The sequence below is a fragment of the Filicampus tigris genome, chromosome 10 (assembly GCF_054856515.1).
Source record: "Filicampus tigris isolate MCC_2025a chromosome 10, RoL_Ftig_1.0, whole genome shotgun sequence".
NCBI lineage: Eukaryota > Metazoa > Chordata > Actinopteri > Syngnathiformes > Syngnathidae > Filicampus > Filicampus tigris.
The window spans coordinates 5,709,611-5,726,388 of NC_141226.1; the positions used below are offsets into that span (position 1 = coordinate 5,709,611).

The 16,778-nt window shown below is 39.9% G+C and overlaps 1 protein-coding gene across 9 annotated transcripts in view; it reads right to left on the reverse strand.

The window, feature by feature from the left end:
- The window catches only part of ctnnd2b (catenin (cadherin-associated protein), delta 2b), a 166,315-nt gene that overhangs the window by 65,450 nt on the left and 84,087 nt on the right, over nucleotides 1-16,778 (reverse strand). For 3 of the 9 annotated variants that reach the window (XM_086042890.1, XM_086042892.1, XM_086042898.1), the window contains 7 exons: nucleotides 14,651-14,802; nucleotides 14,385-14,558; nucleotides 10,730-10,875; nucleotides 9,532-9,782; nucleotides 7,216-7,347; nucleotides 3,037-3,334; nucleotides 820-876 (listed from right to left, as the gene is read on the reverse strand). In XM_086042890.1, coding sequence (XP_085899016.1) covers nucleotides 820-876; nucleotides 3,037-3,334; nucleotides 7,216-7,347; nucleotides 9,532-9,782; nucleotides 10,730-10,875; nucleotides 14,385-14,558; nucleotides 14,651-14,802 — 1,210 coding nt within the window. The remainder of the gene's footprint in view (nucleotides 1-819; nucleotides 877-3,036; nucleotides 3,335-7,215; nucleotides 7,348-9,531; nucleotides 9,783-10,729; nucleotides 10,876-14,384; nucleotides 14,559-14,650; nucleotides 14,803-16,778) is intronic. The other 6 variants (XM_086042895.1, XM_086042897.1, XM_086042891.1 and 3 more) reach the window with 5 other exon arrangements.

The following is a 16,778-nucleotide window of genomic DNA, read 5'->3' on the forward strand; positions in this document are numbered from 1 at the left end:
AATATTAGATGAATTTATTTGTTGTTAACTGTATTAAAAAGTCCAGTTTTAATTATGAGCAATTTTAGTCTGCAGAAGGAGTTATCCCAGGGTTATGTACTGCCACAATTTAATGCCGAGAACTTTAAAAAAGCAGCATCTGTTCTTCAAGTGGAAACTGGGCTCATTTAAATGGGAAGTCAACCCAAACATATTTTTTTTCCAGAATATGTTCGATGCAGGCCCACTAGTTGAAACAAGGCATTCAAATAAATATTGTGTTTGTGGAATAAGAATTAATCCACCTGTTTTTAGCCATCTGTGGGGGCGGCCATTTTCTCACTTCTGTCAACTGAAAATGACATCACAGTTGCTCAGGGCTCAGATAACGACCAAACTCTCTGACTGTCGACCTGTTTTCTGAAGCTGAGCCATGATTGGTCGTTATCTCAGCCCTGAGCATCTGTGATGTCATATTTAGTTGACAGAAGTGACAAAATGGCCGCCACCTGAGATGGCTAAAAAGGGATGGATTTTGCTGCTTAACTCATATTCCACAAACACAATATTAATCAGAACGCCGTGTTTCAACTAGTGGCCCTGCATAGAACATACTCTGGAAAAAAATATGTTTGGGTTGACTTCTTCTTTAAAGATGATTCCTTTTTGATATACCGCAATGCAAAATGGGTACATGGGTGATAAAACAAATGGAAATGTCCCATCAACACTTGTGTCTGTGTCATAAAGCGAAGATGGACAGATTCAGTGAATGAGACAAAGGTAAGATAAATGAACAAAATGTAGATATAAATATACAGAAATAAGTAGTGGGATTACTTTGTCATTCTTTGCTCGGCTTGATTTTGATTCCACACAAGGAATTCGGGGTCGTACCTATCGAGGTAGAGAGAAACAAGAGAGAGGTATATGTTGGCTGTCTGGCAAGAAAAGTGGAATCAGTAACTGTGATGATTAGTAAAGCGACTAGACTTGACTTTCTCTCAGCATTTGGTTATCAGGCAGTGGTGGAGGAGGTGGAGTGCATGCACACACAGCAGGTGGCGGAGGATGACATGTTATGGTCGGTTTTATTTCCACATTAACGCTTGAATGATGTCGTAGATATAACTACCATCAATACATTTCATTTGAGGAGCGATTCACAAATGATGAGGAACTTCAATATTGACTGCAGGAATTTAATTTATTACAAATTGTTGAATGATTTACATTTTTAGATTAGCCCTTACACCATTAATGGCTCCACTGTCAGTTTCATTTTGTTAAGTTTGTAGATTATATTATGTACCCGTGTTACTTCAATCAGCTCTTACTATTCCCTTAGCACATCAGAGCAACTACACATGACTGACGATGACTGTATGCCGAGGTGAAAATAAAGCATGCACCACAGTTCTGTACTAGATGTGTCATATCAGTGCATACGAGTGGTTGCCGCAAGCGACACGTCAACGATGCTGAAGCTTAAGAGTGAACCGACACACAATGTGGGTGCAATGTGCAGGAGAGCCCAGAGCGACAATGATGGCAGGAGGAAAGAGCAATGGCAACAACATGAGAAACCCCTTGGAGAGATAACCCCTCATTAGAAAGAGTACAATTGTGCCCCCAAAAAAGTTGTGGGGGCTAGGCTGACATTTCACAAGCAGAAACAACTTGAATTGGCTTGTGTCGCCATTCGACAGCTTGTTTGTACAATCATTAAGATGAAGGAAGTTGAGAAGAAACTCACAAACTAAATCTGTATCTTGTTTCTGAATGAATCCGTTACTTGGCTCGGTCTTGGCTTTGTTTCACACTCTCAATGTCTAAAACCAGACCTGATGCCGTTTCCTCATTACCTTCTGTACACACTATCATTGTGTGATACCTAGAGACGTTCCTCATTCCTGAAAAATAAATAAATTGGACCTATGGTGTGTGGAAGTGATTTGAACCGTCAAGCCAACTGGAACAGACAGTGAAAGATGTGGTGTGATGTGTGCGTCAAACTAAAGCCCAGATTCAGTTTTAATTGTCCTCAACCAAGAAATTCTGACAATTATCTTTTTGAGGAGCTTCAGAAATATGCCTCAATGCTGTCTCAAGGCACGACATCATAATCTAGTGTGACAGTTGTCAGGGTAACGTCATGTCCACAGTTCAGTTTCCTTGACCAAAATCAGTTGATGCAGTTTAACGCAGCATGGGGCACAATTGGGTTATTTTGAGGATGCGAATATATAGAGCTGGGCATTGCGTCTATGTGACGGACCGGTCTGTCTATCCGTCACTGACGGACGCCCGTTTTGCTGACGGTTGACGAATGACAGGAACAATTTTGAAATAGACCGATTAAGCATACACGCAAATCCCTTTATTTAGTCCTCCATTCGTCTGCAGTCCGTCATTCGTCTATTTTTCACGGCGAGGCTTCGATGGAAGAACTAATTAGTGCGTCGTTGTTGCTTGGGGGACAGATTTGAGTAAGGGACCAGGCTGTGAACAGGCTTCCAAAGCACAGTCTGTTACTATTTCTGTTCAAATATCGTCCAGCTTGCGGGGCGGGGGGTGCAAGTGAAAGTTTAGTCGGATTTGCCGGCTGACCAGCCTATAGACGGGTACTATTTTTTTCCCCCCGGAAAAAAAGGCAAATGACGGATGACGATTTTTCAGTAAAATGCCCTGCTCTGTGAATATAGTTTCATCTGCAGTGTTTACTCTTTACCACTACGTCACCATTATATCGTTTACGGCCACACCGGATTGGCTCATTTGCCAGTTGGAATGGATCAAGTTCGAATCGCGATCCTACCACAAATGATCCGCGATCACGCCTGACCGAACAAAGTGCACCGAGGGAGAAAACGAACTACAGTTGAGTTGAAGGGGACCTAATTGTGATATGTGAAAGTGGCCCAATGTTTTCTAGAGTCTTGATATGTTTGATTCTGTGAATCTGGACCTCAGTAAGTTAAGTGAGTGAGAGAGGGAAGGGACTAGAACAAAGTGCCTGATCAATAAGTCAGCTCCTTCCAAGTGAAAATTATTCACCTTGGATCCTTCTGGATGCTGTCCACAGATGGAGACCGGCCCAGGGCTGCTTCAGGAGGGAGGGCCGGGCCCGACTTGCTGTAAGGCGACTCGGTGGATGGGCAGAACTGCAACGTGCGGTAAGGGTTGCTGTAGTCAGGTCCGCCTCCTGTAGCGTAGCTGCCTCTTTGGAAGGTGGAAGCGGCACTCTGACTTCCCGTTCGCTGCAAGGGGATTGGATCAACACCGGGGGAAGGTGGGGCTACAGTGTAGGGACAGAGCAGATAGTTGAGGACCTCTTGGTACAGTTGGTTCACAACTAATGTAGTTGAATAGGAGCAGAGTGGAGGAAGAGGACGGTGTACCAAAGTGCCAAAACCGGGTTTTACACACATGCAACATCAACAGCACAAATGGTAGAAACAGCACAGAAGAAAATAATTGGAAAGGGAAGAAGCAAAACAACGTAAATAAATACATAAATAAATAAATAAATAAATAAACGAGCAGTTGTAAAAACACCGTGTGTAAATACGGCTGTGTAAGCTTGTGAACAGATGGGATGACTTCAGATTGAAAGCAAACTCACAGAAGGACTTGGCTTTCATTTGAAAAAAAAAAAGGCTGAAATCACTAAAGAATATCAGAAAACATAAAGCAGGCAGTCGAGACAAATGAGACAGATGCTCTTCGTTTGCGGGGAAGCCAACGTAGCAAACTTCTTTTGAAAAATAGATCAAGGCCATCTTGCTTAAGAGAAATTAACATGCACAAGCACATACCTAGACATAATATTAATAACTAAGCATAATGTTTAACATAATTAAATCTCTAATACAAATACTGTAATTACTGATTCTAAACAACAATAATCCAACAACTACACCAACGCAATAAAGTTGCAGCAATACAGTGATGTATTACTGAGTGATGTCACTTTAAATGTGCTAAACCAATTATGAGTGCAGAGAAGAGTGAGTGTGGGTCATCAGGGAAAAGCGGACGGTGCGTGCGGTGATTTTTCCATTTCGCCGGCAATGTGAGAGCACCCACGCAACACTTTTTGACTGAAGCTGGCAGCTCCTTATTTTGGATTTATTTTACATTAAGTGTCTTACATCTTCTTTGACATTACTGTAAAAACAAAGTTGGGTGAACTCAAAACTTTGATACAATTTTAAGTTGGGTCAACAGAATATGTTAAGTTTTGCTAATGTGTAAATTGGCTTCCCCACTTCATAAGAAAGAAATAAAGAGTTTACAGAACTAACTGTCTCATGTAATGTCCCCCAATAAATATTTGAGTTGTACTATCGCAAGAATAACACATTTTCATTTTTATTTATTACACAACAATAATCAGTTTGTCTTGAAACAGTAAAGATAAAATTGCCACACAAGGAAATTTAATGTGAAACCCAAGTAGCGATAGACCGTTATGTTTTTTTTTGTTTCAAGGGTGATACTGATATTAGTAGTAGTTTTTCTTAGACAATAGACATCTTTATTTTCAAATTCTAACAAAAAGTGAATTGAGCTCTCAGGCTCAGCAGCATGACTTAAAAAGTTAAATGAAAGCTTCAACAAATAAATAGATTCCTAAAGTTTTCCACAATAAATATAGTTTTCCAAAATTTCAGTATAACTGAAATTTCGGAAAACTATATTCATCGGTAGTACTGAAATTTCAGTATAACTGAAATTTTAATGGTTCACTTCACAGTAGCTTCGTTTTAAGTTGAAACAAAATCAAAGTGCAGGGAGTTCACAAACTGAGCAGCATCTGTTAGGACACTAAGTGAAAAAGAAAAAAAACCTAAATAGTACCCAATTTTACGATGGGCTCTTATCGACAGACTTATTTTTTATTTTTATTTTTTAAATTATTTCCGATGTTGATATGTGTCAAAATGCCCATAATCGGCCGGCCGAGAATCATTGTCCAATTGTACAATACTAAGCAACTTGTTAAATTCATGTCCTTTGGACAGTGTGAAGCAAAAGTTAGAATTATTATCTCTATAAAGATTTTTTGAGATACAACTTTAGAATATGCTAGTGTATCTTATGAAGTGTAAGATGGATTTAAAATCCTCTGAGATAAATAGATTCCCATTTATGTGCCTTCGCCTGCAAATATGGCAAAAAGGTGAACCAAAAGTGTTATTGGGTAACCTGAGTATATGTGAGTGGGTAAAATTCCGGCGTTCCACAATACATATCTTATAATTGGTCATTCTTTATACTGCAATAAAAAGTTCTATGAATCCTCTAGCAGGAGATAGCCAGTACTTCACTGCAAACATTTTAGGACAAGGGTGATTTGCCTTTATTACAAAGCACCCAAGCCAATGCCCAGAGGATTAATTCTGATTAATTGTCAGCCTTAAAAGTAATTATCTACCAGACTGTGACTGCGAGAAAATTTGCCTTCAAGACCCCAATTAGATTTGCCTACCTGATCTAGTAAATAGTACGACACAATCAGATGTAACGTGCCTATGTCTTCACTACAACATTATTAAAATAAACTCCCACACCTTTGAAAACTTCCTGAGTGAGTGCCTGCTGCGTCACTCTGTTCTACTTTTATTCTCCCCTTTCTTCACACTATCATGTGATGTCTTGTTCACAGTAGTTTCTAAATTGAGATGGTTCACAGCATGATGTTGCTATATATAGTTTGGGGCTATTTAAATCTTTTTCAAGAGTGTTACTAGAGAGTTTGATGCCTCCCGCGGGCAGTTGTAGACAGTTTTACCTGGCGTAGCGAGGCGTTTTTATTGATATGCGCTGCCGTGGAGTGAAGGGGTTGTGACCTGTTCTTTGAGTACTTTCATGCGAGTTCGTGAACGCAACGCAAGGTCGAGAGAGAGAGAGAGAGAGAGAGAGAGCGCCCTTTTCGTATTTCAGCTTGTCATGCAGTAGCTGTGCTTAGTTGTAAATAAACGTGTTTACTGTCTAACTTCTCCTGTGAACCTCCTATAGGCAGGCAAAAAGCCTCGATGTAAGATAGATAGCGCTGCTCCTCATATCTAAAAATACTGCTACTAACTAAATTTCATTTCACATTAAACATGGACAAAAGCAACTACAAATATAATATAGCTTAGCTGACCGTCTGCGATCCAACCGGGATGGTCAAGTTAAATTGCACGTGACTTTTACTTATTTATTTTTTAATAATTTGTAGCACGGTCGGATGCAACCATTTCTTGATGAAAGAAGGGGGGATTGGAGTAGGAGTCCATTCTAAACACACGTTTTATAGACACTATATGCTAAACACACGTTTTATAGACACTATGGAGACAGTGTAAAGAACATTTATGATAAAATTTTGAATTTAGTATCGATAGATTCATTGCCAACAGAGGTGGCAAATCATTTGGTAATGGTGGCAGCTGCCACCCCTTGCCACCCGTTAAACTGCCTATTTTCTCCACTGTCTTTCTCTATTTGCTTCAACTGTCTTATTACTCAACTTTATAAAGGGTTTTACAGTTGGAACACATTTCTTTATTAAAGTTGCAAAGTGGTGTTTAATGGAAGGGATCATTAATGTGTAGACTAGAGTTTCTTCAAATACTGTCACTCTAGGTACTTGCGTTCAGCATTGTGTTTTAGGGTGTAATCTGTCCCTAATCTGTCCCTCATCTGTCCATTTAGTGTCTGCTTTTTCCTCGGTTTCACAATGCTTTATAGGGTTGTTGTGATCCTTTTGCCAATCAAAATTTCCACGGTGGTTGCTGACGGCTTGGTTTGACTCGTGATTAGATCGTGGTTAAATGACCAAAACGTCCACAAAAAGATTTATTTTCTTCCCATTTTCTTGAGGCGGGACCAAACTTCCGCCTTTGTCTTTTACTCTTTTCCAATATTGAAACTATATAAGTGTCCACCTGTTTCACCACACTACCACGCCACCATGACACCACGGTCCAAAACCGTTTGCACCTTCCACACTCGCAACACCTGGGTCTCGTCATTGCCTTAATTATATAGACCCTTGGAAGTGGCAAATTGACTCCACTGCTCTCCCGAGTGGTTGGAGGTTGAATATACCAAAATAAATCCACATAACAGAAATGGCTCGTACAACGGTATTTAGTGGATGCGTTTAGTATTGTAGATAAGAGCGTTTTGCCCGCATAGTTCCTGTGTACATTCCACCTCCACCGAAACCTCATTTTATCTCACCTTGTCCTCTTAGGTTTGGTTTGGTGTAGACTCTGTCTTCGTAGATGGGATCGATGTGATGCTCTGGAGACTGCAGCGGTCGCAACTCAGAGCCCAGGTGACTGTGCTGGCTGCTGTAAGAACCTCTGGAGCCTGTGGCACACAACATTGATGAAGGTTACAAATTATCAAAGGCCAAATGATTCACATGAACTGAAGACACTGAGGTAATATACTGCACAGGGGGACATTGAGATCCAGGTAACCTTTTTGTGCTCCCTTTGAATTCCCATTTTCAAATAATATTACATAAATAATAGACATAATTGTTTTTTAAGGTCCTAAAAAACACTGTAGATTTTTGCCTAGTTTTTGAATATAATATGCGTTATCTTCTTGAACGCAAACCATTTCCCGTCATCATTACAAAATACGTACAGTTTCCGTAATTTCCGGACTATAAACCACTACTTTTTTGACACTCTTTGAACCCTTTTGAATATATTTTGGTCTTTTTTTTTTTTGAATTAGGAGGTGCATCTCATATTAAGGTCTGCTCAATAGTCCGGAAAGTACAGTAGTTCTTTTTGCAAAATGTAACACATTCAAAGATGGTGCTCATATGCCTTGTTGTTGAGTGCCTTGGCTATTCACATTGAGCTGAAATAAAGAAAGAAAAAAATTCAACAAATTCCAGTATGTGTATTGTTTTTATACAGTATTACAAGGTAAAATAAAGTACAGGTAACTGCAATATACAGGAAGGGAAATGCAGCCGGTGGAAAAGTAAATACAGAATACAGAATGTAGCTTTGAATTTATTCTAATAGCATGAAGAAATATACAGCAGTTGCTTTATTTGTGTATAATTTCATTTGATGTGTGTAATTTTCAAAGATTTTTGACTTTTGGTGGTCTGAAGTGATCATTGAGTATATAGTAATTAGCATCTGACACAATATAATGATATCTTAACACTAACAATAAGGATTTTGCCTTCACAAACTGACATTTGATTGGTCCCGTGGAAGTGCCATGGATTGAGTAAGAACATAGTTAAAAGCAATTCATGTTCAAACGTTTTAAAAAGCTCCGTCTAACATTATTCAGGGCACAATGAAAAATATAGCGCTTTAAATGTGTTAAACCACCTGTCATAGGAGAATAGACCCTCAAGCATGTGCTTTAATGCTCATTTTCAATTTCAGTGAGCTCTCACCGTCTTGCCATTTTGAACTGGAATGAGGAATAGGGTGAAGAATACAGCAAATTCACCGTTTAAATTCACTAAGATTTTCGGTGAAGTAAAGCATTACATTCAACTACTGAAACATTTTTTCTTTACATCCAAGAATGCAAGTAAGTAACGATAATCCATTCATCTTAATCAATGAATAATAATTTGATTGACAATTTTTTTGTTGTTGTTTTTGAACTTACAAGACCTAATTCCAATTCGGTTGGGACGTTGTGTAAAATGTAAATAAAAACTAAAAACAGATTACAGTAATTTGCAAATCCTTTTCAATTTATATTCAGTAGAAGACACTACAAAGACAAGATATTTAATGGTCCAACTGATGAATATTATTGTTTTTTGTTTTTTTTTGTGCAAATTTTCCCTCATTTTGAATTTGGGGAAAAGGGCAATACAAGACTGGAAAGTTAAGGAATACACAGAAATCAACTGTTTGGAACATTCCACAGGTGAATAGGTTAATTGGAAACAGTCATGAGTGTCATGACTGGGTGTAAAAGGAGCGTCCTCGAAAGGCTCAGCAAAGCTGGTTTTAACAATAAATACCTTGGGGTTTTAGTGTTTTCAGTTAAATATAGGTTGAAATTGACTTGCAAACCATTGATCTAATTTTATTTATTTATATATATAGATTTAGACAACATGCCAACGTCATTGGAAATGGAGTTTGTACATTTATGTTTTAGTATTTGAAAATGTGATTTTGTTTAAAGAGCTTCTCCATACTGTTGTATTAGGTTTGTTTGTCTGTTAGGCACTGTATATAAAGAAAATTTATTTTAATTAAATTTTTAATTGGAAAGTATAACTTGCTGTTAGAAAGTGGGTTGACATGCTCAGAACCCCCTGAAATGACATGTGGATGAACAGGCATCATTTTCTTTTTGAATGTAGTAGTAAAACTAAACACTATTTAAAAATCTCCATACAGTACATATTTCTACATATTTAAGTAAAACAATTTCAAATGAGACTAGAGTATCTGCAGTGGCACCGTTCCTCATTCAAAAATACAGATGTGTGTCATGACAGCACTTCACACATGGAAATATGAAAAAGGTAATGAAAATCATCTTGACCTCTACCTGCCAGGCTCCCAGGCCTTTTCAGGGTTGCGTTGGCGTACAGCTCATGGGAAATCTTGTAGGTTTCTCCTCCGATGTGATGCAGCATGCGCTTGGTGGGCGACAAGGTGGCGTAGCTGCCCACTACTGAGCTCAGTTGGTGGATGGGCGATGACGTGTGGTTTCCTCCTGATGGGGCTGCCATGGAAAGTGGGGAGGAGGGGCCGCCGGCACCCGGTGGCACCATGTTGATGGGTGATGAGGTGCTGCAAGGAAAGTACGTTTAACATTCCTAGCCAGTAGTAAAGCTTGATCTGTTAAGCAATTGTGACAAGGTTTTGAAACGCTACATGATTGAATGAGCTCTGTATTAAAAATTCAGTATTTTGCTCTAGTCATACTTCCTTTCCAAGGTTAATGATTACCAGATTTGACTGACAATGTCAGAGGGGTATTCATTTAAATAGGGAAATCAACCCAAACATACTTTTTTCAAGAGTATGTTCCGAGCAGGCCCACTAGTTGAAAGACGTCAGTCTGATTAATATTGTGTTTGTGGAATATGAGTGAAGCAGCAAAAACCACCCCTTTTTAGCCATCTCAGGGGGCGGCCATTTTGTCACTTCTGTCGACTGAAAATGATGGAAAATCACAGATGCACAGGACTCAGATAATCAATCATGTCTCAGCTTCAGAAAACAGTTGAGCTGTAATTGGTCGTTATCTGAGCCCTGAGCAACTGTGATGGCATTTTCAGTCGACAGAAGTGACAAAATGGCTGACCCACAGACTGCTAAAAACGGGTAGATTAACTCTTATTCCACAAACGCAATATTTATCAGAATGCCTTGTTTCAACTAGTGGGCTTGCATAGAACATGTTCTTAAAAAATATATATGTTTTGGTTGACTTCCCCTCTAACTAAATGTTGTAGTTTGCAGTGGTTGAGCACTGCTTGACACATCACAAGTGTTTGTAATGTTTTGGTTACCTCATTTAGTTGTAGTTATTATGCGGTACAGTTCTCCACCACTGCCTACTACAACTTTCCAATGATAAACATCGTTATTACTGGCTCATTAGATAGCACAGGCGCAGTTATTGTTGCTGTTGTGTAATGTTCGTTTGTGCAATGGGGCAGCTAAAATACTACAGTATGTGGACTAAAAAACAGTTGATTGAAATTAGCTTGGGAGAATGAACGCGGACCAACCTGTAGGACTTGGCAAGACGACTAGGGGACTGTTTGGGCGATGACACCCGCTGCAGTGTGGCATAGCTGGGCATGTCGGAGGACGCGGTACCCAGGCGCTGCAGCTTGGTAGGAGATCCCACCACCTGCAGAGGGGAGCTCACACGCTGAAAGAGAAAGGGTGTACTTCATTGAAACGAATGTCACTAAGCTTAAATATTAATCTACCCGTGTAGTCATTATATTCATAGAGATGAATCGTGCTGGGGACTGACACTCTAATGTGCTACTGCAGCTTTATGTTGAGTTACCTGAACAAATGAACTGACATTCACAGAACGAATGAGCCACCAAATTATGCTCCTTCATGCATGTGCTACAGATCTTAAATTATTTAAATTGCAAAGAGTTTGCTCAAAACTGGGTTGGAAAAGAATATGTATTGATGATTATTGTGATTTTTTTTTTTTGTCTACCTCAGGGATCACAATCCTTTTTGAAACCGAGAATTACTTCTCAAGTATATTACTGCGAAGGGCTACCAATTTTATACCCACGTCAGAAATAACAAATTTGCTCAAATTACCCTTAATTATAGTGTGTATATTATTATAAATAATTAATGATATTCATCTATTTAAAGACAAAGATCGTGTTAAGGCTTCCTTACAGTAATTATAAACAGATAGTAGATAAGTAAATATACACTTTACATAATATAACACTTTATGTATATCTGCAAGTGTTTATATTTTCAAATGACCACTTCCCCAAGATTTGGTACTATCACAATGTCCTGTCACTGGTCAGCCATTTTCAGAACAGTGTTCATGTGGTCCTTGCTGGTGGCGTGTTGGTGACCCCTGGTCTACATACTGGATTGCTATTAATTATATTCCACATGTATACAGAATCTCTGGTCTTCAGTAATTTTACCAAATCTTTTATAAAAAGTAATGTGGTTCGTTTGGCTTGTACATCTGCCTCAGAATGAATCGTTCTGGGCTTGAATCTCAGCTTAGACCTTTCTGCATTGACTTTGAATGTTCTCCCTATGCTTGGATTGTTTATGGTTTCTCTGGTTTCTCCCCGTTTTCCAAAAACATGCATGCGGCATGAAAACTCTAAATTGCCCTTTGGTATGAATAGTAGTCTGTCTTTATGTTTTCTTTGGATTTGTTTGAGTTCTTTTTGTCCATTTCTACCCTGCGCCACACATTCTTCACTCATCATCAGATATTTGGTTGAAGACATATTTTATTGTTTACATGTTTACTATGATGGGTCGCTGATAGTGTAGTGGTACACACGCCTGAGTTGTGTGCGGGCAGCGTGGGATAAGTTCCCGCTCAGTGATGGTGTCTGTGCGTGTGCCCTGCGACTGGCTGGCTACCAGTTCAGGGTGTAGTCTGCCTTTCGCCTATTGTCAGCTGAGATAGGCTCCAGCACCTCCCCGCGACCCTGTACAGGATAAGCGGTGTGGAAGATGACATGACATGACGTTTAATGACAACTATTAACTTCCTTTCACATTAACATGACAGTTTAGATTGTTGCAGTGTAGAAGTTCCTCATATATGAAATATAGATAACAGGTTTGCTGCTGCATTGCGGCTGCCCAATGGAAGAAATTAAACCTGATAATACATGCAAGAATTGTGCATGAGCTATGACATTAACAAATACCAAGGCTACAGTTCTGTTATATCTGCAGCTTTATGCCACATGACACTGAATGAATCTTCCTCTCTCTTGTGTGTGTGTGGGGGTGTGTGGGTGTGTGTGTGTGAGAGAGAGAGGGACTGCAGGTGTATATGCTGGAGCCAGAGCAGCTGCCTCCACTGCTACAAATACTCAGCCCTGACACCAGATCTTCACCTCTGCCTGCAATTAAATCAGAGACTCAGACCACACCATATTATTTCCAATAACCTTTTACACCCAGTGCCAGTTTATGTGTCTGCACTTCAGTTCAGTTGTTTTCCTCTGGCATTAATAGGATGGATAGCAACCACGAACTAATTAAAGCCTACAGCCAGTGACCTAAGCACAATTTGCAATAATCTTTGATTGGCAAGTAGTTCCGGGGTCCGACATAAAACCTTTTTGGGTAGGTCATGAGCTAAGTTGTAGGGCTGCACAATATATCGAAAAATGCAGATATCGCTGTATATGAGGTGGCTCGTGCATCTGATTAGGATGCCTTGTGGATGTCTTCTTCGTGATGTGTTCCGCGGATGTCCCACCGGGAAGAGGCTCCGGGGACGAGCCAGGACACGCTGGAGAGACTTTGTCTCCCAGTTGGCCTGGCAATGCCTTGGAATTCCCCCGGAAGAGCTGGACGAAGTGAATGGGGAGTGAGAGGTCTGGGCTGCTGCCCCTGTGACTCGACCCCAGATAAGCGGAAGTAAATGGATGGGTAGTAAATTGATCATTGTCATTTGGCACATATTCGGTGATAGTACAGGAAAATAGAACTGTGTTACTGTCACAGTTTGTATTGTAAAGTCTTGCTCATTAAATATTGACTAAGTCTCTTATTATCAAATATAACTTCAGTTCACTGCCTCGCACAAGCCTTGCGTGCAAAAATATGTGATGCTAGAGGCTTGATGATGAAGGATGTCACAGGATTTGTTGTTAGAGAACTGTGCCTGACAAAATGAAAACTGTAATGTGCTTCAAAGGGCATGCCAACACTTCAAGAACAATTCATAGCGGGCGTTCTTGACACCTAAATTTCAGTTCATTTGACCCACAAAAATTTGGCCCTACACAACACTAAGCTTGGACATCTACCCTAAATGTGTCCTAATTAGATCAATTAGATTTCAATCATATCCCTCCCTATGCAAAATAAGAAAAATGGCAAAGAAAAGGAAAGTTGCAGTAATGCGGCCTTGCATTGTGAAATGGTATAACAAATAATGTGATGAAGTGGAGATGAGTGCGATACAGGAAAGGAGTAATCATGCTGAAGCATGGTACGATATTACTGGTCCACTGTAAGCATGCCTTAAAGGTCAGGGTGCAAACATTTTTCAGAGTCTGTTAAAATTCATATTCTCATTGGTAATAGGTTTTATAATACATACAAGTCACTTCCTGCAAGTTGTCAACCACAGATCGATTAGAAAATAGGTTTTGCATACTCATTCCGAGTGTTTCCGAACCTCATGGAAGCTTGCGGAATCGTGGCTCTAGCCACCGGAAGTGACGTATTCAGTAAACAGGTCAGCCGTGATGGGTCATTGTGAGCAGTTGTGATGTCATTTTCAGTCGAGAGAAGACAAAATGGCCACCCCCAGAGATGGCTAAAAACGAGTGCATTTTGCTGCTTAATTTATACTCCATAAACGCAAAATTAATCAGAATACCGTGTTCCAACTAGTGGGCTTGCTGGGAACATATTCTTGAAAAAAATATGTTTGTGTTGACTTCCGCTTTAAGTCACCATTGCTTCCTCCCAGAGTCCGAAACTACAGAATTACTGTATGTACTGTACAACTAACTGACTCGACTCTCGTTACCTTTAGCAGCAATGCTAAATTGCAATTGCCCTTTTTATGGAATAAATAGAACCTAAGGAGCTCGGTGAATGGCTTTCCACAGGTTTTATGGTTTGTGTTATGCTAAAAAGCAAATGTATTTATCGTGGATGGAGAGATTTCTGTACCTGTGCAGGCAAGGTGGCACAGGAGTAATACATGGATGGTCCAGCAGGTGTAGGTCCGCCGTCACTGGGCATGTGGAAGGCGCTTCCAATGGCCTGTTGGGCAAATGAATCTCTGTGGGGCTGGGAGGGGGAGTCTGTCCCCATCAGTTGGGCAGCTGCCCGGCTGGATGTCACCTGGAGTGGACAATGTGTGGAGAAACATGACTTGACTATTGTGTGGGAAGTAAGTAGGAGGTGCGACTGAAAGGATTGTAGTGTTTGTGTACTTGGTTGTAGCTGTGAACAGCCCCGCCAACGTGTCCGCTGCGACCCGTGACCACTTCACCGAGAGCCATTGCTTGGTTACTATGGTAACCGGCAGCTGCATAGGCATCCTGGTTGTTGAGCTGCAGAGCGCTATGAGAGAGAAGTCCTTGTCCTGAAGGGCGAAAGGCAAAAGATAAAGAGAGAAGTGTATAACATCAAGACAGATTAATTTGAATTTGAATAAATATGTCATAACTACACATTAAAGAAGTGTCTGTTTTCCCCTTTATGCAGGGGGAAAAAGACAGTTGGGTTTGACAGATGTTTGGTGATTTCTTAGCTCAAGAGTCATGAGTTGAAAGAAACTTTTGATCATAGTCAAAATCCACTAAGTATTGGCTTATCTCCTGTCATGTTCCTTTTTAAAAGTGTTCTCAGAAGTTTTTTTTTTTCCTAAATTATTATTATTATAAAACTGACTGTGTAAAGATTTATTCTCTTCATGGCCTTCAAGGCGTTTTGTAACCCACTTTGTGTCCCGCGTGTTCTGAAATGTATTTGTATTTTTTATGGGTAAAGAGTGACTACAGCAAATGCATGCCACAGGATCAGTTTGAAATAGACTTCAGAAAAAAAAGATTGAAAGCTAGTATGAAATAAAACAATTTGGTGTACTCTTTTTTCCTCAAGACAGCCATTTGCTTTTTATCTACTATGTTATTCAAACCTCTAATGCTCTGTGACCCTAAAAGGTTCCCGACCTCCTTTTAAAAGATTCTTTTTCTAGCCTCACTTTGCAGCTTCTCTGCATCTGTCTTACTTTATACGCCTCACCTGCTGTTATGATTTCTGCCCCAGATCACTTGGAAATCAGCTGTGGGTATATACTTTAATATGTATTATTGAATGAGGATAGTATGACATTTCACTCCATGACAATAAAATTGGTGTAAGAAATGCAATGAGGAAGTCTCACCTGCCTCCCAATAGTCATTAACCAACTGCATTTTGTAAGAACAACTTAATATTTAGGTATCATAACTAAAGTAACCAGAGGAAACCTACTTAAAGACATTGGGAGGAAAACCAAAGAGGTGTTTGGGAAAAAAAGTTAAACGTACAGTATTTCAAGACATTTGTGTTCCTTCTTTTCTCCTTTGTTAAATTCTCTGGCGATTTACCCACCGTTACCATTTACTCAATCCTGTTCCTCGAGGTCTGCTGTCCTGCCTGTTTTCCATCCCTCCCTGCTGCAACACATCTGATTCAAAAGCTGGATAATGATCCTGGCCTTTTAAATCAGGTGTGTTGCAGCAGGGAGGGATGGAAAAGTGGAAAACAGGCAGCGCAGTGGACCTCGAGGAACAGGATTGAAGACCCCTGCAATACAGAATGTAGATTCTCTCGGACTACAGCATACTGCAGTCATTCCCGACCATGCCGTGAGATACCATCAAGGGCTGGAAATTTTCACTTGTTTTGTCTGATAGCTATCCTTTTATGATTACAAATGCAATGTTGTTCATCTATCTATGCCAGCAATGTATAGTGACAGGCAGAACAAGTAAATGCTCTTCAATTCAATGGCAAAAGGTACAATAAACCTGCGTGTCTACCTGTTGCCAGTCATAGCAAAATAATAGTTTTGTGTTCAACTAAATAGGTCCAGATTTCACATTGCATAAGTACAGTGAATTTGTGAGTATTTTAAGACAGGATCGTCTTATTTCAGTAATCACACCTTTTGTGACATTTGTGTTTGATGGCGTCTCACGAGATTTTTCAAATGTAAAATAGATGCCCACGCTGAATAAAGGTTGGGAAACACGGAATTAGTAGACATGTCAGAATGACTGATAACTGCTGTGTAATTCACTACATCACTTACACTTTCAGAATAAAGCATAGAATTCAGACATTCCAAAGGAGGATTCATTCTATCATCGTTTTAGTCATTGAATTAGCCTCCCTGCAAAGATAAATGAACAGTTATTTTTTCAGCCATCAGGTTTGTCATGATCGGTGTTTTCGTTTAGTTTTCTTTCAAGTAATGTCTTGCTTTCTTGTGGTTCACGTCTTGTCCTGGCTCGTTTGGCTATTTTGTCCACCCAGGTCTTTATTGTCTCGTCGGTTTGTTTGTATTTACTC